The 22,846-nt window shown below is 39.5% G+C and overlaps 1 protein-coding gene across 1 annotated transcript; it reads left to right on the top strand.

Moving 5' to 3' along the window:
• Window positions 1-3: 3 nt before the first annotated feature.
• On the top strand, window positions 4-22,624 carry LOC124066810 (lactase-phlorizin hydrolase-like). The gene is made up of 32 exons (XM_046403579.1): window positions 4-30; window positions 360-426; window positions 717-1,383; window positions 1,468-2,116; window positions 2,362-3,909; window positions 4,175-4,443; window positions 4,563-4,853; window positions 5,023-5,221; window positions 5,694-5,884; window positions 6,061-6,167; window positions 6,456-6,587; window positions 6,747-6,970; window positions 7,235-7,471; window positions 7,647-7,875; window positions 7,979-7,991; window positions 12,907-13,450; window positions 13,947-14,011; window positions 14,134-14,217; window positions 14,357-14,450; window positions 14,782-14,848; window positions 15,139-15,805; window positions 15,890-16,538; window positions 16,783-18,330; window positions 18,558-18,826; window positions 18,946-19,236; window positions 19,434-19,632; window positions 19,903-20,093; window positions 20,275-20,381; window positions 20,670-20,801; window positions 20,973-21,196; window positions 21,465-21,701; window positions 21,867-22,624. Exons 3-32 carry the CDS (start codon window positions 730-732, stop codon window positions 22,097-22,099), a joined length of 10,344 nt encoding a protein of 3,447 aa, XP_046259535.1. The 5' UTR covers window positions 4-30; window positions 360-426; window positions 717-729; the 3' UTR covers window positions 22,100-22,624.
• Window positions 22,625-22,846: the final 222 nt, after the last annotated feature.

The raw sequence follows: 22,846 nt of genomic DNA, 5'->3' as shown, positions 1-22,846 counted from the left end.
AGCTCCTGTCAGATACCACATTCTTAAAAGGTAATCTACATTATCAGTGGAAAGGCAACACCTTAGAGAAGTGAAATACTATTGCTTGTTTACAGTGAATCATAAGCATTCTTCAAACAGATCAGATCAGATTATCCACGGATCAATTTAGATACTTTTCAGAAATATAGCTATTATGATTTATTATGAATATGTCAGGGATGTAATAGTCTTTTGCAGCCAATTATTTTTTATTTATACCTGACATAGACTGGATTTAATTGTCATGCAAGAAAGCGTAGCATCAGAGATTCAAGGATTTTAACTTAAGCAAAGTATAAGGTACATGACTTAATTGATATATTCTTACATTTTTACAGCACTGAGCAATGGAGATGACAATGTTCTTGGATTTGACGTGGTTGATTTGTTACATCTTCCTGAAAGGTATGACAAGCATTTAATCAACAATATATCATGACTAAGTTTTATGTGTCTTATTTCTGATAATATTTTTCACAATAAGATGGTCTGACTTAAAAAAATTGGGAACCACTGTACTAATGCAGCATATGTGAACACAAAATTATATTTTGCCAGCTTGGTTCCACCTCTAATGTATCTTACATACATTTTTGTCTATGCCAAAAAAATGTTGGATTTCTCCTCAAGATCCCATCTAATTTTATTTTCAACATCTTGTTCCTTTTATCTTACCTCACAAATGACAAAAACAGAAACAATGTTCAGATGTCGTCGTGTTCAACAAACTACTGCAAAACTTGGAGCAATTTTGCCAGGATGACCTCATCTGAGCGAGATGTCTTCCTGAAAGAGTCCTTTCCTGTTGACTTCCAGTGGGCCACCTCCAGTGAGTCCTTCAAGGTTGAAGGAGGCTGGTTAGAGGATGGGAAGGGAGAGACCATCTGGGATCGTTTCGGTCATGAGGGCCTAGCCTTTGAAAATCAGACAGCTGATTTAGCTTGTGACGGTTACCACAAGGTCGATTATGATGTCTACCTCCTGCGAGGTCTTCAAGTCAACACCTATCAGTTTTCCATCTCCTGGGCCCGAATTTTCCCCTCAGGTCATCTGGGCAGCCAGTCAGAGAAAGGTGCACTCTATTATGACAAACTAATCAATGCCCTCATTGAGTCTGGCATACATCCTGTTGTCACTCTATACCACTGGGATCTGCCCCAGTCACTCCAGGAGTCTGGTGGATGGACCAACAATTCCATTGTTGAAGCCTTCAAGGACTACGCAGACTTCTGCTTCTCCAGGTTTGGAGATCGGGTCAAGACATGGAACACATTCAGCAGCCCCTGGGTGGTGAGCCATGCTGGGTATGGCACTGGTGAGCATCCTCCTGGTGTGAAAGACTATGTGGTTGCCTCCTATCAGGTGAGACCCTTACCATGATGCAAATATTTATTGATTCATTGTCATTTTAAGAAATTTAGCTCACCATGTATTTTGGATCTTCAGGTGACTCACAATATACTCAAATCTCATGCTGAGGCCTGGCATGTCTACAATGACAAGTACAGGAAAACACAAGGAGGGAAAGTAGGCATTGCACTGAATTCAGACTGGGCAGAGCCCATGGATCCTTCCAAACCTGAAGACACAGCAGCTGCAAATCGCTACCTGCAGTTCATGCTGGGCTGGTTTGCACATCCCATATTTGTGGATGGAGATTATCCTGCAACACTCAAGACTCAAATAGAACAGAAACGAAATGAGTGCCCCGTGTCTGAGCCTGCAAGACTTCCAGTTTTCACTCCTGAAGAGAGCCAGAGGATACGTGGAACAGCTGACTTTTTGGGATTGAACCACTATACCTCCCGGCTGGTCAACAGCAGTGATGGGGGCTGCAGCCCTGGTCCTCAGGGTGTGGGTGACTTCCAGACACACGTGGACCCTTCATGGAACTCGACAGCTTCTGACTGGATCTTTTCTGCACCTTGGGGTCTTCGGAGACTTCTGAACTACATTTCCACAGAATACCTGAAAGTTACCAAAGTGCCTATTTATATAACTGGGAATGGTATGCCTACTGAGTACACTGGGGACACTCTAAATGACATTCATCGAATAGAGTACATGAAGAATTACATCAATGAGGCTCTGAAAGGTATGGTGTTAATTAGTTGTTTATGTAAACAAATTTCACATCCATACATGAGACTAGGCTTTTGCCACAACCATTGGATATTACATTACAAATTAGTCATTAGTAAGGACAGCCACATCATTTCTTCTTGTATATGTTATTGTGAATTACAGCTTGTAAATATGAAGGTGTGTATTTCTTTTTAAGATTCAGCATGAGTATCATGTTAATTAGGTGTGGTTGAATTTTTTTTGCTCTCTCAACAGCTATACATTTGGATGGCGTGAATGTGCAGCGGTTTACTGTCCAGTCACTTGTAGATGGCTTTGAAGGTCCGCAAGGCTACAGTGAACGTTTTGGATTGCATCATGTCAACTTTGACTCACCTGATAGACCCAGGACTCCAAAACAGTCTGCCTACTTTTACTCCGAAATTATTGAAAAAAATGGTTTTGCCCCCTCAAAAATGTTCTTTCATATGCCAGAACTGAAAAACATAGCGTCAAATAAACTTTCCTCAATGCCACCTTCCACAGTCCCATCTCAAGCCAAAAGTGTTTGGGAGAAATTCTCTGGTCAAAGCAATTTTCAGAGAAAACTCTACCACTATGGCACTTTCCCACAAGGATTCAGTTGGGGAGTATCGTCTTCTGCTTACCAGATTGAAGGTGGCTGGAATGCTGATGGAAAGGGGCCCAGCATCTGGGACACCATGAGACCTCCAGGTATTCCTGAAGATGCAAATGGAGATGTGGCCTGTGACAGCTATCACAGACTTGAAGAAGACCTCTACATGCTTCGAGCTCTGAAGGTGAAGTCGTACAGATTCTCTTTGTCCTGGTCCAGAATCTTTCCTGACGGTCAGCGTGCATCTCTGAACCAGAAAGGTGTTGACTACTACAACAGACTTATTGATGGCCTCAGATCATATAATATCACTCCCATGGTGACACTGTACCACTGGGACCTCCCTCAGGCTTTGCAAATCATTGGTGGCTGGGAAAATGTAACAATGATCAACATTTTTAATGACTTTTGTGATTTTTGCTTTGCCACCTTTGGAGACAGAGTGAAATTTTGGATAACCTTCAACCAACCTCAAACAATTGCATGGTCAGGATATGGACTTGGACAGATGCCACCAACTGTTAAGAATCCAGGAACTGCACCATACCAAGTTGCACACAACCTTCTTAAAGCACACGCCACGGCTTACCACACATATGATGATAAGTATCGCAAATCCCAAGGTGGTTTAATATCCATTGCCCTCAATGCTGATTGGGTTGAGCCTAAAGACGCTAACGTTCCCCGTGAAGTGGCGGCTGCTGACCGCGCTCTGCAGTTCCAACTGGGCTGGTTTGCACATCCCATTTTCAAGAACGGTGACTATCCTATTATAATGAAGTTTCAAGTGGAAAGCAAAAGTGTGATACAAGGTCTTTCAGAAACCAGACTGCCTTCCTTCACTGAAGAAGAGAAGAGCTTCATCCAGGGAACGGCTGACATGTTCTGTCTAAATCATTACACTACGAAGATAGTAAGCCATGTTGCAAGTTTGCCTACCCCTGCATCCTATGAATATGACAGAGAAGTGTCAGAAGCAGAGGACGGAGATTCACCAACTACTGCAATCGGAAACCAGAGAGCTGTAGCATGGGGACTGAGAAGACTCCTCAACTGGATCAAGGAGGAGTATGGAGATCCAGAGATTTACATTTCTGAGAATGGAGTAGCTACAGATATTATGACCACAGTTGATGACATAGACAGAGTATTCTACTACAAGACCTATATTGATGAAGCTCTAAAAGGTGAGTGTGCACATCAGTTACCAAAGATCAAGCACATACAGTTTGTTAGATACCTTCATCCAGCATGGCAAAGCTAAAATCTAGTGAAAATATGGTTGTAGTTCCCTTAAATGAGATTACGCGCGTCTAAAATACACATGGTAACATAACCACTCTGTCAGCATATTCTATTTAGTTATACACTATAAAATATTGATTACCTCTCAGCAAATGTCAATGTCTTATTCCTAACTGTGTCATCTCTGTCGTAACATATTTTGCACAGCTCATGATCTTGACGGTGTAAAGGTTAAAGGATACATAGCAACTTCTCTCATGGATTCTTTTGAGTGGCTCAGTGGGTACAGAATAGGATTTGGGCTACACCATGTGGACTTCACTAACCCACACCGGCCAAGGACACCCAAACTCTCTGCTCACTATTACTACCAAGTCATGAAGGACAACGGATTCCCATTACCAGATGATGAGAAGATACTTTACGGAGAGTTTCCCAAATATTTTAACTGGAGCACTGCCAGTGCTGCTTTCCAGGTAAGCAACATTTAATGTTCTGCAACGGCAGAGTACACTTGTGGCACACTGGTATGGTGGAGTGTCAGTTATGTTTAACATATCTTTTATCAGGGATGAAACACAAACTTTCATTTCAGATTGAAGGGAGCTGGAGAGCCCATGGTAAAGGACTGAGTATCTGGGACACGTTTTCCCACACTCCTTCAAGGACAGACAACGGTGACAATGGCGACGTCGCTTGTGATAGTTACAACAAGATTGACGAGGATGTGGAAGTGCTGAAGAAGCTGAAGGTGACCCATTATCGCTTCTCTGTATCATGGCCCAGAGTACTTCCTGATGGCACCAACAACCACATCAATGAAGCTGGACTGAACTACTATCACAGATTACTCAACGCCCTGGAAGCTGCCAATATTGAGCCCCAGGTATGTCGTATAGTAGTAAAACATTTTTGATTTTTATCACTTCTAATGATATTATCATGAACAACAGTAGTGCTTGTCTCGAAAAATTACTTTTGCCTTCATAAAATACTATTTGGCACCAGAAGGTATGCAGTACTGTCATGTAAATCTGTTGTCCTCTGTTTTTAAGGTGACCCTATACCACTGGGACCTCCCCGAGGCTCTACAGAGAGTTGGTGGCTGGGAGAATGAAACCATTGTCCAGAGATTCAGAGATTATGCAGATGTTTTATTCAGTCAATTTGGAAGTAAAGTGAAGTTCTGGATCACACTAAATGAACCATATATTGTGGCCAACCTTGGCTATGGATATGGTAGTTTTGCTCCAGGTGATGAAACAAATTTATTTTGAGATACTTCTATGAAAACTGACAAGATTTTAGCTCAAAGTATAGATATTTTTGTATGGCTCACCTCATATGTGTAAAGGTAGAAAAAATCAACCACTTTGTGTTTTGCTGGTGTCCAAAACCAGGAAACGTCTTTAGTAAATAAAAAGGTTCATATACCTTTTTTAGATAGATAAACTTAAAATGTTGTCAAGGAAAACTAAATATTTTTTTTTTTAAACAAATCTTTTTGTTACTGATCAGAGTATTTGTCTTCTTTTAAAAACGATCAAAACTAGATATTAATGAATAATTGCCTTTTGAGTAATTACTTCATTGAAAGTGTTTCAGAAAACATTTTTTTTAAACATAACTTTTAGATCATCATTTTAAACCACAAAAAAAGTATTTGAAATCTTTACACTGTATGATGAAGAAATGGCAACTGTGAATAATACCTCAAATATTTCAGGCATTGGGGGTAAGCAGTATATTGCAGCTCACAACCTGATCAAGGCCCATGCTGAGGCCTGGCATCTCTACAATGACAAGTATCGAGCAACTCAGGGTGGTCTCATCTCCATTACCATCAACTCTGATTGGGCAGAGCCAAGGAACCCGTATAAGCAGGAAGATGTGGATGCAACCATGCGCTACTTGCAGGTAGACAAATAAATGTAAACACTAGAGCTGATGAGTTTATACAGTTTTTTAACCTCACCAGTTCACCAGATGCAGAAAAAAATTCAGATAGAGTCAGATAAATTAAAGCACGACGAAAGCTTGAAAGATTGAACTGATTTTGGGTGAAATCCTATAACATTTAATATATGCTGCAGTTCTTCATTGGCTGGTTTGCCCATCCCATTTTCAACGGTGATTATCCTGAAATAATGAAAACAATCGTTCGGGAAAGAAGCCTTGCTGCGGGTCTGCCTCAGTCGAGGTAAATGAGAAACACTGATGCCATCTTGAGCATAGAAAATACTTTGTTCTAATACACAATATGATGTCACAGACACACATTTGCTATGTTCTTGGTGTTGAACACTTAGTCAATAAATGCATTCTGTCATGATATGCTAGTTTTGTTGATGATCCGGTTCAGTATTGTAAAATTAATTGCTTATAGAAGTATGCACAGTAAGTGACAGATAAACATTAGAGTACATTTTTAATGTTTGAGGAGAAATCCCGAAGTGTGTTTTGAAAAAGATTCTTCTTTCTAATGTAGGCTTCCTGAGTTCACCCCTGAGGAAATCAAGAGAATCAAAGGGACTCATGATTACTTTGGCTTCAACCATTACTGCTCAGTTCTTATATACCCATTCAGTCTGGGAAATCAGCAAGATTACGAAGGTGACAGGTAGGCTGGAAGTAGGTGCCTTTTTTGTACCATACGGCACATGAGTGGATTAAACCCACAATTAAATCATAGTTTGTGTAAGTGATCACACAAAATAGATCTGGAAATATATATGACGTATTTTACTGATGCTAAATGTATGTCCATTCCAATGTCCAGGGGTCTTCGAGCCGCCCATGATCGCACCTGGATTGAAACTGGCTCATTCTGGCTAAAGATCACTCCATTTGGATTTAGAAAAATCCTCAAGTTTATCAAGGATGAGTATGGAAACCCACCCATCTATGTCACAGAGAATGGGGTCTCAGAACGAGGACCAGTTGACTTGAATGACATCCACAGAACGCACTACTATGAAAGCTACATTAACCAGGCCCTGAAAGGTACTGCAGCCAATAAAAATCAAGGATTTGATGGACTTATGGGAATTTTATTTCTTTTGTAAAATTGAGAAAAGATAGTGGAACTAAATTAAATTTCATTTTGCATATCTGTCCTTTAAATGTACAGGTAAATAAGAGAGATTAATAAGAGAGTTGTTATTACCACAAGGAAGTGAACATCAAAACATCATCCTACAACCTAGTTATTTTTTTTTAGCGTATGTACATGCCTGTTACATGTAACCATTACTTTGGCTCTTTCAGCTCATGTTCTGGATGGAGTTGATCTGAGAGGCTATACAGCCTGGTCATTAATGGACAACTTTGAGTGGGCTGCAGGCTACTCTGAGCGATTTGGACTTTTCTATGTGAATCGCTCTGACATCAACTTGCCCCGCATCCCAAAAAACTCAGCTTCTCGCTACACCTCCATCATCACCTGCAATGGTTTCCCAGACCCAGCCCTCGGGCCCCATGAGTGTTTGAACCCTGAACCTGAAGGTAATGTAAAGCTGAGTCCCTCAATTTAAAGAAAGTGTAATCACTATAGAATTTAGGAGGAAAAAACCTCCTCTAGATTTTAATTTCAGAGAGTGAGGGAACTTATTTAAGGTTAGAAGGAAAAAATAATAATTAAAAAAAGTTTTCCTTGTTTATTCTTTCTCTCTGTCAACAGCTACAAGTGCTCCCGCCATCACAAATACAGTCGTTCCCATTCTGCCCCTGAGCATAGTGGACTTCTTGGGTCTGGAGCTTTCATCTCAGGATGCTGAAGTTGCGCTTTATGTCCTCTTTGTATTATTTCTTGGAAGTGTACTTGGCATGAGCTTCACTGTATACTGGTTCCTGAAAACAAAAAAGAAGTTAAAGAGAGCTGCAGCGGAATCTGTTAAGATGCAGAGAATGTAAGGAAAGCTTTTGAACCAACATAGGAAAGTTAATGACTTACAACACTCGTAAAACTGTAACTCTGTGATGTTGTGATCGTTGCTGCTTCTGTAATTCCAGTATTTTGTTTGAGGTGCTTGTGTCACTGTCAATGATTGGCCTCTAGGTGGCGCCAGTAACTAAGTCTGTTTGTGGATATTGGCTGTGAAGCTGCTGTTGATGCAACATGTAGCAGTCTCACATTTGTTAAATATCAAAATTTAGCCAAAGTTTGAGCTAAGGCAATAGAAAAATATGAACTGAGGAAAGTAAATAAAGAAAACACATGTTATTTAAAAGGCTGTACATTCACTCTGAGCAACACAGGTTCTTGTATTTTCCAATCATACCTTTACTCCTTTCATATTTTGATCAAACAAACTGTGTCCATGGTTCTGATACAAAAGACAAATTGGAAGGTCTGAGCTCTGAAGCTAAAACCTGTTTTGTGCTGATGCAATGCTTACAGAATTTCCCAATGGGACTAATAAAGTACTTTTTTAATTCATTTGATAGCGTGTGTATCATCAATCTTAAACTAATGAGCAGTCAGTAGCAACTCTGAGGTAGAACAAGGGCACAGTGTGTGGGCTGACTGTGAAGACTGAGGACGTAATTGTAAAACAAACTGAAATGGTTACAATAAATTGAAATGATGGAGAGTCTCAACTTCACCTTGGTGATTCAGTCGTTAAAATCCCCAATCAATAACTGCGTGTGTTTGTACAGGACAATACATAAGTAACAGTCTGACAATACAAGCGGTTCTTAATTATTTGTGTTGGAGCACAGTGATCTACATTCAGTTTTGAAATGTGCCTTGGAGACAAAGCTTTGAAATGGCAAAATACCTTTTCAGAGGGAACATCTGTCATGTGCTTTGATCAAACAGGTTAACTTTGACATGCTTTCATCCTTCATTGTTTAAAATCCAAAGTGAAAAAAATAAACACTTAATGTTTAGTGTAATGTTTACCCTTAAGCTGCTCAGTTTCTTTGCAAAATTTGATGCAGAGGCACAGTTGTACTCAATGTGCACTGACAAGAAATCCATCTGTTCAGAACAGGAAATACAACAGAGCATCATCAAATCAAATCAAATCAAATCAAGTTTATTTATATAGCCCTTTACAATAGCCAGACGGTACCCAAAGTGCTTTACAACAAAGCTCTAGAAACAATACATAACAGGTACATAGATAAATAAGTGCAGTTAAAATTAAAATACAACTAAAATACAATTAAAATACAATTTAAATACAATAAAAAGAAAATAAATAAAAGAAAATAAAAGTGCTGTAGTGTTAAAAACCTTCCAGAAATGTATAAGATGCAGCAGGCAGAGTGAGTACACATGAAGTGTATACCTAGTCGGAATAAAAGGCCAATCTAAAAAAGTGTGTCTTAAGTTTTGATTTAAAAATCATCATCACACTTATGTCTCTAAATGAAAAACAAGTGAAGTTTTATTGCCATAGGCAATTAACACATTGATCCATACACCACAAAAGACAGTTTTCATTTTGATCATAGTGAAATTCTTTTATGACATTAACCCTAGAACACTAACGTTAAAATTAGTAACACCATCACTAACGTTGGGTATATTTTACCCGATATAATATCTCGGATAAAATACAGTTTATCACACCAGTGTTCATCATGCCATATAGGACACACAGTGGCCACCTCTTGGTTTTCCTTTCACAGCTGTACTGAGCACACATTTGGTCGAAAGTATCAACACATCCCTTCATTTGGTTGTAAAATTCGATCACTTCAAAATTGTGTGGGTGAAAATCACCCGACGTTAGTGTTCTAGGGTTAAATGGAAAACTTACACTCTATTTTATTTTTTCTTTTTATTGTCAGATATTGTTGTATTGTTGTCATTACGCTTTCTTTGTCTATATTTCTTCAATTCAATTCAATTCAATTTTATTTAAAGTGCCAATTCATAACACAGTTATCTCAAGACACAGGTGTGTAAACAACAACAACAACAACAACAACAGTCGGTCCCAGGGCAAAACCTCACACTGGATAACAGGATAAGATGTTATATAATAGAGATTTAATACATTGAATTAATATATATATAATATATATAATATAATATAATTGAGTTAAAGAAAATCAGAAATTTCAGAGATCAGAGACAGACATGGACAACAAGTTGCTGACATGTAATCTTTGAGCACTTATTATCAGAGCTAAGATAAGGAAAGGCATAAACATTTTAAAGAGCTGACAACATACTTTGGAGCAAGCTGAATTAATCATGTAAAATAAAGCTCCACCAGGACCTTGCCCCGAGAATAATCACGTTTTTGCGGACATGTGTAAAAAATGAAAACTACCCAGAAGTTGAATGCATCAGTAAACCATCATTAACTGTGGTTTATTTATGTTTACAACATACATAAGAGAACAGAAGATGCAGCTTACTGGTGTTGAACCTTTGATCGGGAAGGATAGCAACATCACTGGCTCTCAGCCCAATCGACAGACGTCTCCCTGTAAATATGAAGGTATGAAGGCGCTCTTTATGCAATGTGTAAATGTGTAAACTACACATTTACACATTGCTTTTAAGGTCTATTTATGTTATGCTTCCAGCTAAACATAAATAGACCTTTTATCACTGAGGATATTTTGACAAAGCACAGGTATGATTAATAAAATTAATGACAGATGAATTCTACTGTTTCAGTTACAGGGTCTTGGTATTTTTCATGCCCTGTTTAATGGGGCTCTTGAAATGAACAGAGAAACTTCTGATATTATTAGAAACACATGCGAAGTTCCTACAACAAGTCAAAATGTTTAGCTTGAAAAAGGCCAAGTATGCACAGCCACACAGTGAAATGCATGCATAGATTATTTTATTGATCTCAGAAGGACTGATTGTTGAGATAGAAATGATTATTAACATATTATCAGCCCCATAAACCATGGGGTGATGAGTTACAAAATACAAAATGATCCAATAAAAAAATACGATCTACTGGTCATAAAGTAATGGAATAAAGTTATCTAAGAAGTAATACTGAAACAACAACATATCACTTAATATATCAATTCACACACAGAAATTCTGTCTGTCTTTCTTACCTCTGTCAGGAAATCACTGATGGTAGAGCTCGTAAATGTTTTTGTCAAGTTGGAGGATATTTTGGAAAGGAATGGGAGCACCAAAGAGTTACCTATCATGCAGAACATTGTCCAAGTTACTCAGTGTCACCAACTCTGTCAGAGTTGGTGAAGTTGATCCCATGACAGCGGTACTTTGAAGTGGGTCACGCCTCTGCTCTGGAGGTACTCAAAGTACTGTTTGGAGCCTGGAGGTATGGGATGACTGCAGTCAAAGGCATCATTGACTGCACTGCCTGAGTTTCTCACTAGCTGCTTTGTCAGAGGGCCTGCAACAAGCATGAAGTCTTCTTGTCCATTCAGCTCACTGCTCTGGCAACCATTCAGACAAAAAACATACAGAAATGCAAGCCACAATGAACACTTCATTGTGGCTTACAAAGTTTGGACTGATATTATCCACTCTTTAAAGCTTTGTTATTTTCTTCTAAATGCATCGTTGCACAATTAAGATCAATATCACATCCCAGCACTGCACGTTTTCAGCATTTTATTGCAGCTGTGTGATATGATATGGTCAGAAAGACTCTGGACTCAGACATGTCAGGTGATAACTGCATCCCTCTCTTGTACTCACGTTTGAACACCATGAAATACTGTATGAATTCAAAACATGCTTTTTAAAATGTTGTATGTTTTCATAATAACGTGTGTAATGTGTGAGTAAAAATATAATTGAATGTAATTCAGTTTGAACCCTCAGGTGTAAGAAATACATCTTAGCAGCCAAACTAATCTTAAAATATTAACAGTTTGTTAAGGGGAAATGCAGAGTGAGAAGGAATCACAGCATAGTGGAATATCTTTCCTACCTTCTCCTTTAATTCCTTACCAACTAAAGCATGTGACAGGCATCATGATATCCGTTGAAGTTATTATCACCACACCCAGAGTTATTTAACGATGACCGTCATGCTAAATTGTAATGTCTCATAAATTTATTTTCTCAAGATAAAGCTGTACATTTTAGAGTCAACTTTTATTGTGACCAGATCCACAGCAGTGCAATAATCATACTGTTTAATGCAAAGAAGAAGCATTAGTTAACACAAGTCACCTAACGCTTCTTCTTTACCAAAATCAAGTGTTGGATAACATGGATTTCAACGAAGAGAAAAAGAAATAAGCTCTTTGTGGGCAAAGAATAAAATCTTAGATCTTTCATCTCAGCTCCGGAGAAATGTGTGCAAATTCACTGCATTTATACTTTTGTTCAGTGCAGTTTATACTTGACAGATTGAGCATCTGTAGCACATTGAATGGTGATCTAATCAAATTTTTATTAATATTCAATCCATACTTTTGTCACACCATTGGACATTATAATACAAGTCAAATTCAAAGCACAATATAAGATCCCTTTTTCAACTATTAAGACGTAACATGCTTATTTTTGATTATTTGAGTATTTTTGGTTATATGAAGTTAACTCACAGATATTACATTATGTAATGAATTTTTCTATGGAAACTAATACAACTTAGTAAATCAATAGCTGCCTTAATAAAATTAAGGCAGCCATTTTTATGCTTTGTTTTTTTTTTTTTTTTTAACCCTGCACCATAAATCTTTGCTTGCTGTTTGATCTTTCATAGGTTATCAGAAGCATTCAAGGTTGTGACCAGTCTTACCAAACACACCATAAAACATCATAGCAGTAGTCACCCCTGCATTCAGTGCTGCCACTTATGAAACCCTGGTTTGGCCAAAAGTTCAAGCTTGTAAACAGCTTGAATGCTCCTATAAAAGGTTAACCATCTAGTGGCTCAATCAGTTCCCCACACTTGGACAACATGGCATTACAGGGGAGACTTTTCTGTCTGTATTTGATCACTTTGTACGGGTGCATGTGCCAGAAACATGAGGATCAACATCCAGCCATGTTTCTTGCAGGTCCCATGACCATGGTGAAGCATTTGAATGGCAAACCGTCTGAAGGAACAGTGTTGGACACTTTTGACTGCAGTCATCCCATACCTCCAGGCTCCAAACAGTACTTTGAGTACCTCCAGAGCAGAGGAGTGACCCACTTCAAAGTACCGCTGTCATGGGATCAATTTCTACCTTCAGCCCTCTCCAGTGAAGCCCAGCAGGCTGTGGTTACCTGTTATCAGACTCTGCTGAAACAGTTGCTGGAGGTGGGCCTTCAGCCCCTGATTGTGCTTCACGGATCCACCGTGCCAGACACTCTGAGCTCAAGTCATGGAGGCTGGGAGAGCCAGGAGGTAGCTAAAATATTTCGGCAGTATGCTGAGTTTGCCTTCCAGGTGTTTGGAGAGCTGGCGCACTCATGGGTGACACTGAGCAACTTGGATGAGCTGAGTGATGCTCAGTTGCAAAATGCTCTTGATGCACACACCAAAATCTACCACCGTTACCATCAGCTGTTTCCCAGGAGAGGTAGGAGATCCACAGTTCATCCCATCATACGTGGTCCCTGAAAAAGTTGAAGACTGATGATTTCTTGCATAAAATGTGTATATAATGGCAGAAAATTAGTGCCACACTTAGAAAAAAAGAGATAAATATGGACAGTCTTTTATTCCACTGCTTACTTATGATGACCTTGAGTGAACAAACAAGATAGTTAAGCTTATAATCATATTTTGAAAGTGATATTTCTTTTCTTTTCTTGTTATCCGGTTTTCTGGCAGCTTTATCGGTCACACTGATTGATAAATTTTATTGTCTTCAAAGGAGAAATTCATTTCATTATGGGTGTCTCCCAAACATACAGATTAGATCTAATCATGGCAATGTTTGATAATGATTTCCATGTCTGTACACCATATGTTCCAAAGATCATGATAAGGGAGTAGGGTTATACAAGGGGAAATGTGTTGTCAATGTCCTAAAGGAGCAGAAAAGTATATAATTATCTTGTCATATTTTTCAGATGGAGGGGTATCAGCCGGAGTGAAGGCCAGTAAAGCCCCATTCATCTGCAACACTCAACAACTGGTGAGACTACATGATCACACAGGGCATAAGCAGATCATTTAAAGAAAAAGTTTTATATGCACAAGGGAAAAATAATATGCCTCCCACATCCAGCTATACTAGCACATGTTTCTCTGTTTCAGAAATATTCAGATTTCCTCTCTATTAAAATTCAATATGACTGCACCACTGGACAAAACCTGGCTGAGGAACTGCAAAATATTTTGGTATGTGGGAATTTATTCAAAAATTCAGCTAACAATTGTCACTTCTGCAGATAATCAGTTGCAGTATATAATTAGAATAAAATTTATTCTGGGAATTCTGTCACATGCACTTGTATTGAGCGTTTCTATCTTCTTGAAGGCAACATGTGGAGACAAACCCATTCTCTTTTATGAGGTGGACATCAAGGACTGTTCTCCTTCTCAGCTCCTGTCAGATACCACATTCTTAAAAGGTAATCTACATTATCAGTGGAAAGGCAACACCTTAGAGAAGTGAAATACTATTGCTTGTTTACAGTGAATCATAAGCATTCTTCAAACAGATCAGATCAGATTATCCACAGATCAATTTAGATACTTTTCAAAAATATAGCTATTATGATTTATTGTGAATGTGTCAGGGATGTAATAGTCTTTTGCAGCCAATTATTTTTTATTTATACCTGACATAGACTGGATTTAATTGTCATGCAAGAAAGCGTAGCATCAGAGATTCAAGGATTTTAACTTTATAGCAAAGTATAAGGTACATGACTTAATTGATATATTCTTACATTTTTACAGCACTGAGCAATGGAGATGACAATGTTCTTGGATTTGACGTGGTTGATTTGTTACATCTTCCTGAAAGGTATGACAAGCATTTAATCAACAATATATAATGACTAAGTTTTATGTGTCTTATTTCTGATAATATTTTTCACAATAAGATGGTCTAACTTAAAAAAATTGGGAACCACTGAACTAATGCAGCATATGTGAACACAAAATTATATTTTGCCAGCTTGGTTCCACCTCTAATGTATCTTACATACATTTTTGTCTATGCCAAAAAAATGTTGGATTTCTCCTCAAGATCCCATCTAATTTTATTTTCAACATCTTGTTCCTTTTATCTTACCTCACAAATGACAAAAACAGAAACAATGTTCAGATGTCGTCGTGTTCAACAAACTACTGCAAAACTTGGAGCAATTTTGCCAGGATGACCTCATCTGAGCGAGATGTCTTCCTGAAAGAGTCCTTTCCTGTTGACTTCCAGTGGGCCACCTCCAGTGAGTCCTTCAAGGTTGAAGGAGGCTGGTTAGAGGATGGGAAGGGAGAGACCATCTGGGATCGATTCGGTCATGAGGGCCTAGCCTTTGAAAATCAAACAGCTGATTTAGCTTGTGACGGTTACCACAAGGTCGATTATGATGTCTACCTCCTGCGAGGTCTTCAAGTCAACACCTATCAGTTTTCCATCTCCTGGGCCCGAATTTTCCCCTCAGGTCATCAGGGCAGCCAGTCAGAAAAAGGTGCACTCTATTATGACAAACTAATCAATGCCCTCATTGAGTCTGGCATACATCCTGTTGTCACTCTATACCACTGGGATCTGCCCCAGTCACTCCAGGAGTCTGGTGGATGGACCAACAATTCCATTGTTGAAGCCTTCAAGGACTACGCAGACTTCTGCTTCTCCAGGTTTGGAGATCGGGTCAAGACATGGAACACATTCAGCAGCCCCTGGGTGGTGAGCCATGCTGGGTATGGCACTGGTGAGCATCCTCCTGGTGTGAAAGACTATGTGGTTGCCTCCTATCAGGTGAGACCCTTACCATGATGCAAATATTTATTGATTCATTGTCATTTTAAGAAATTTAGCTCACCATGTATTTTGGATCTTCAGGTGACTCACAATATACTCAAATCTCATGCTGAGGCCTGGCATGTCTACAATGACAAGTACAGGAAAACACAAGGAGGGAAAGTAGGCATTGCACTGAATTCAGACTGGGCAGAGCCCATGGATCCTTCCAAACCTGAAGACACAGCAGCTGCAAATCGCTACCTGCAGTTCATGCTGGGCTGGTTTGCACATCCCATATTTGTGGATGGAGATTATCCTGCAACACTCAAGGCTCAAATAGAACAGAAACGAAATGAGTGCCCCGTGTCTGAGCCTGCAAGACTTCCAGTTTTCACTCCTGAAGAGAGCCAGAGGATACGTGGAACAGCTGACTTTTTGGGATTGAACCACTATACCTCCCGGCTGGTCAACAGCAGTGATGGGGGCTGCAGCCCTGGTCCTCAGGGTGTGGCTGACTTCCAGACACACGTGGACCCTTCATGGAACTCGACAGCTTCTGACTGGATCTTTTCTGCACCTTGGGGTCTTCGGAGACTTCTAAACTACATTTCCACAGAATACCTGAAAGTTACCAAAGTGCCTATTTATATAACTGGGAATGGTATGCCTACTGAGTACACTGGGGACACTCTAAATGACATTCATCGAATAGAGTACATGAAGAATTACATCAATGAGGCTCTGAAAGGTATGGTGTTAATTAGTTGTTTATGTAAACAAATTTCACATCCATACATGAGACTAGGCTTTTGCCACAACCATTGGATATTACATTACAAATTAGTCATTAGTAAGGACAGCCACATCATTTCTTCTTGTATATGTTATTGTGAATTACATCTTGTAAATATGAAGGTGTGTATTTCTTTTTAAGATTCAGCATGAGTATCATGTTAATTAGGTGTGGTTGAATTTTTTTGCTCTCTCAACAGCTATACATTTGGATGGCGTGAATGTGCAGCGGTTTACTGTCCAGTCACTTGTAGATGGCTTTGAAGGTCCGCAAGGCTACAGTGAACGTTTTGGATTGCATCATGTCAACTTTGACTCACCTGATAGACCCAGGACTCCAAAACAGTCTGCCTACTTTTACTCCGAAATTATTGAAAAAAATGGTTTTGCCCCTTCAAAAATGTTCTTTCATATGCCAGAACTGAAAAACATAGCGTCAAATAAACTTTCCTCAATGCCACCTTCCACAGTCCCATCTCAAGCCAAAAGTGTTTGGGAGAAATTCTCTGGTCAAAACAATTTTCAGAGAAAACTCTACCACTATGGCACTTTCCCACAAGGATTCAGTTGGGGAGTATCGTCTTCTGCTTACCAAATTGAAGGTGGCTGGAATGCTGATGGAAAGGGGCCCAGCATCTGGGACATCATCAGACCTCCAGGTATTCCTGAAGATGCAAATGGAAATGTGGCCTGTGACAGCTATCACAGACTTGAAGAAGACCTCTACATGCTTCGAGCTCTGAAGGTGAAGTCGTACAGATTCTCTTTGTCCTGGTCCAGAATCTTTCCTGACGGTCGGCATGCATCTTTGAACCAGAAAGGTGTTGACTACTACAACAGACTTATTGATGGCCTCAGATCATATAATATCACTCCCATGGTGACACTGTACCACTGGGACCTCCCTCATGCTTTGCAACTCATTGGTGGCTGGGAAAATGTAGACATGATCAACATTTTTAATGACTTTTGTGATTTTTGCTTTGCCACCTTTGGAGACAGAGTGAAATTTTGGATAACCTTCAACCAACCTCAGACAATTGCATGGTCAGGATATGGACTTGGACAGATGCCACCAAATGTTAAGAATCCAGGAACTGCACCATACCAAGTTGCACACAACCTTCTTAAAGCACACGCCACGGCTTACCACACATATGATGATAAGTATCGCAAATCACAAGGTGGTTTAATATCCATTGCCCTCAATGCTGATTGGGTTGAGCCTAAAGACGCTAACGTTCCCCGTGAAGTGGCGGCTGCTGACCGCGCTCTGCAGTTCCAACTGGGCTGGTTTGCACATCCCATTTTCAAGAACGGTGACTATCCTATTATAATGAAGTGGCAAGTGGAAAGCAAAAGTGAGCTGCAAGATCTTTCAGAGACCAGACTGCCTTCCTTCACTGAAGAAGAGAAGAGTTTCATCCAGGGAACGGCTGACATGTTCTGTTTAAATCATTACACTACAAAGATAGTAAGCCATGTTGCAAATTCGCTTAAACCTGCATCCTATGAATATGACCGAGATGTGTCAGAAGCAGAGGAAGGAGATTCACCAACTACTGCAATCAGTGACCAGAGAGCTGTAGCATGGGGACTGAGAAGACTCCTCAACTGGATCAAGGAGGAGTATGGAGATCCAGAGATTTACATTTCTGAGAATGGAGTAGCTACAGACATTAGGACCACAGTTGATGACATAGACAGAGTATTCTACTTCAAGACCTATATTGATGAAGCTCTAAAAGGTGAGTGTGCACATCAGTTACCAAAGATCAAGCACTTAAAATCTAGTGAAAATGTGGTTGTAGTTCCCTTAAATGAGATTACGTGCGTCTAAAATACACATGGTAACATAACCACTCTGTCAGCATATTCTATTTAGTTATACACTATAAAATATTGATTACCTCTCAGCAAATGTCAATGTCTTATTCCTAACTGTGTCATCTCTGTCGTAACATATTTTGCACAGCTCATGATCTTGACGGTGTAAAGGTTAAAGGATACATAGCAACTTCTCTCATGGATTCTTTTGAGTGGCTAAATGGTTACAAAGTTGGATTTGGGTTACACCATGTGGACTTCACTAACCCACACCGGCCAAGGACACCCAAACGCTCTGCTCACTATTACTACCAAGTCATGAAGGACAACGGATTCCCATTACCAGATGATGAGAAGATACTTTACGGCGAGTTTCCCAAAAGTTTTAACTGGAGTACTGCCAGTGCTGCTTACCAGGTAAGTAACATTTAATGTTCTGCAAGGGCAGAGTACACTTGTGGCACACTGGTATGGTGGAGTGTCAGTTATGTTTAACATATCTTTTATCAGGGATGACACACAAACTTTCATTTCAGATTGAAGGGAGCTGGAGAGCCCATGGTAAAGGTCTGAGTATCTGGGACAAGTTTGCCCATACTCCTTTGAGGACGCACAACGGTGAAAATGGCGACATCGCTTGTGATAGTTACAACAAGATTGACAAGGATGTGGAAGTGCTGAAGAAGCTGAAGGTGACCCATTATCGCTTCTCTGTATCATGGCCCAGAGTACTTCCTGATGGCACCAACAACCACATCAATGAAGCTGGACTGAACTACTATCACAGATTACTCGACGCCCTGGAAGCTGCCAATATTGAGCCCCAGGTAAGCAGTGTAATTAAAAAAAACACTAATAGGTCCTATATGTAGTACAGTATTTGTAACTTTGTTCTCTTCTAATGATATTATCATGAACAACAGTGGTGCTTGTCTCAAAAAATTACTTCTACCTCATAAAATACTATTTGGCCCCAGAAGGTATACAGTATTGTCATATAAATCTCTTGTCCTCTGTTTTTCAGGTAACCCTGTACCACTGGGACCTCCCCCAGGCTCTACAGAGAGTTGGTGGCTGGGAGAATGAAACCATTGTCCAGAGATTCAGAGATTATGCAGATGTTTTATTCAGTCAATTTGGAAGCAGAGTGAAGTTCTGGATCACACTAAATGAACCATATATTGTGGCCAACCTTGGCTATGGATATGGTACTTTTGCTCCAGGTGATAAAAAAGAAACATTTTGAGATACTTCTACTAATACTGACAAGTTTTTAGCACAAAGTATAGATATTTTTGTATGGCTGATCATGGTCTATATGTGTAAAGGTAGAAGAAATCAAATACTTAATTACTTCACAGAAAGTGTTTCAGAAAACATTTTTTTAAAACATAACTTTTAGATCATCATTTTAAACCACAAAAAAGGTATTTGAAATCTTTACACTGTATGATGATGAATGGCAACTGTGAATAATACCTCAAATATTTCAGGCGTTGTGCGTAAGCAGTATATTGCAGCTCACAACCTGATCAAGGCCCATGCTGAGGCCTGGCATCTCTACAATGACAAGTATCGAGCAACTCAGGGTGGTCTCATCTCCATTACCATCAACTCTGATTGGGCAGAGCCAAGGAACCCGTATAAGCAGGAAGATGTGGATGCAACCATGCGCTACTTGCAGGTAGACAAATAAATGTAAACACTAGAGCTGATGAGTTTATACAGTTTTTTAACCTCACCAGTTCACCAGATGCAGAAAAAAATTCAGATAGAGTCAGATAAATTAAAGCATGACAAAAGGATGAGATTTTGAACTGAACTGATTTTGGGTGAAATCTTGTAATATTTAATATATGCTGCAGTTCTTCATTGGCTGGTTTGCCCATCCCATTTTCAACGGTGATTATCCTGAAATAATGAAAACAATCGTTCGGGAAAGAAGCCTTGCTGCGGGTCTGCCTCAGTCGAGGTAAATGAGAAACACTGATGCCATCTTGAGCATAGAAAATACTTTGTTCTAATACACAATATGATGTCACAGACACACATTTGCTATGTTCTTGGTGTTGAACACTTAGTCAATAAATGCATTCTGTCATGATATGCTAGTTTTGTTGATGATCCGGTTCAGTATTGTAAAATGAATTGCTTATAGAAGTGTGCACAGTAAGTGACAGATAAACATTAGAGTACATTTTTAATGTTTGAGGAGAAATCCTGAAGTGTGTTTTGAAAAAGATTCTTCTTTCTAATGTAGGCTTCCTGAGTTCACCCCTGAGGAAATCAAGAGAATCAAAGGGACTCATGATTACTTTGGCTTCAACCATTACTGCTCAGTTCTTGTATACCCATTCAGTCTGGGAAATCAGCAAGATTACGAAGGTGACAGGTGTGTTGGAGTTTTAAAAAAAACTGGGTGCCTTTTTTGTACCATATGACACATGAGTGGATTAAACCCACAATTAAATCATGTTTTGTGTAAGTGATCACACAAAGTAGATGTGGAAATATATATGACGTATTTTACTGATGCTAAATGTATGTCCATTCCAATGTCCAGAGGTCTTCGAGTCACCCATGATCGCACCTGGATTGAAACTGGCTCATTCTGGCTAAAGATCACTCCATTTGGATTTAGAAAAATCCTCAAGTTTATCAAGGATGAGTATGGAAACCCACCCATCTATGTCACAGAGAATGGGGTCTCAGAACGAGGACCAGTTGACTTGAATGACATCCACAGAACGCACTACTATGAAAGCTACATTAACCAGGCCCTGAAAGGTACTGCAGCCAATAAAAATCAAGGATTTGATGGACTTATGGGAATTTTATTTCTTTTGTAAAATTGAGAAAAGATAGTGGAACTAAATTAAATTTCATTTTGCATATCTGTCCTTTAAATGTACAGGTAAATAAGACAGATTAATAAGAGAGTTGTTATTACCACAAGGAAGTGAACATCAAAACATCATCCTACAACCTAGTTATGTCTTGGTTTTTAGGGTACGTACATGCCTGTTACATGTAACCATTACTTTGGCTCTTTCAGCTCATGTTCTGGATGAAGTTGATCTGAGAGGCTATACAGCCTGGTCATTAATGGACAACTTTGAGTGGGCTGGAGGCTACGCTGAGCGATTTGGACTTTTCTATGTGAATCGCTCTGACACCAACTTGCCCCGCATCCCAAAAAACTCAGCTTCTCGCTACTCCTCCATCATCACCTGCAATGGTTTCCCAGACCCAGCCCTCGGGCCCCATGAGTGTTTGAACCCTGAACCTGAAGGTAATGTAAAGCTGAGTCCCTTGATTTAAAAAAAGTGTAATCACTATAGAATTTAGGAGGAAAAAACCTCCTCTAGATTTTAATTTCAGAGAGTGAGGGAACTTATTTAAGGTTAGAAGGAAAAAAATTAAGTTTTCCTTGTTTATTCTTTCTCTCTGTCAACAGCTACAAGTGCTCCCACCATCACAAATACAGCCGTCCCCATTCTGCCCCTGAGCATAATGGACTTCTTGGGTCTGGAGCTTTCATCTCAGGATGCTGAAGTTGCACTTTATGTCCTCTTTGTATTATTTCTTGGAAGTGTACTTGGCATGAGCTTCACTGTATACTGGCTCCTGAAAACAAAAAAGAAGTTAAAGAGAGCTGCAGCGGAATCTGTTAAGATGCAGAGAATGTAAGGAAAGCTTTTGAACCAACATAGGAAAATTAATGACTTACAACACTAGTAAAACTGTAACTCTGTGATGTTGTGATCGTTGCTGCTTCTGTAATTCCAGTATTTTGTTTGAGGTGCTTGTGTCACTGTCAATGATTGGCCTCTAGGTGGCGCCAGTAACTAAGTCTGTTTGTGGATATTGGCTGTGAAGCTGCTGTTGATGCAACATGTAGCAGTCTCACATTTGTTAAATGTCAAAATTTAGCCAAAGTTTGAGCTAAGGCAATAGAAAAATATGAACTGAGGAAAGTAAATAAAGAAAACACATGTTATTTAAAAGGCTGTACATTCTCTCTGAGCAACACAGGTTCTTGTATTTTCCAATCATACGTTTACTCCTTTCATATTTTGATCAAACAAACTGTGTCCATGATTCTGATACAAAAGACAAATTGGAAGGTCTGAGCTCTGAAGCTAAAACCTGTTTTGTGCCGATGCAATGCTTACAGAATTTCCCAATGGGACTAATAAAGTACTTTATTTTCTCCATTTGATAGCTTTCACGTGTTTCACCAATCTTAAACTAATGAGCAGTCAGTAGCAACTCTGAGGTAGAACAAGGGCATTTTCTACCCTTACTTTACCCTGTATTTTGATGGATGATGTGGGGATTTGAACCATCAACTCTCAGGACACAATCTCCACACCTGTATGCGCTGAGCTGCCACTGACCAACCAATGACTTCTGGATAGAAAAACCATCAGAGCC

This window comes from Scatophagus argus, chromosome 11, assembly GCF_020382885.2.
Source record: "Scatophagus argus isolate fScaArg1 chromosome 11, fScaArg1.pri, whole genome shotgun sequence".
NCBI classification, from domain to species: domain Eukaryota; kingdom Metazoa; phylum Chordata; class Actinopteri; family Scatophagidae; genus Scatophagus; species Scatophagus argus.
Note: the sequence above shows the minus strand (reverse complement) of the source record. Positions and strands in the feature narration are given on the sequence as shown.

Bases quoted from the DNA above. Each gene is read 5' to 3' on its own strand.
- LOC124066810 (XM_046403579.1), top strand. From the start codon at position 730: ATGTCGTCGTGTTCAACAAACTACTGCAAAACTTGGAGCAATTTTGCC. The intron at 7,472-7,646 runs GTAATGTAAAGC...CTCTGTCAACAG, and splicing joins TTTGAACCCTGAACCTGAAG to CTACAAGTGCTCCCGCCATC. The intron at 19,633-19,902 runs GTGATAAAAAAG...CAAATATTTCAG, and splicing joins ATATGGTACTTTTGCTCCAG to GCGTTGTGCGTAAGCAGTAT.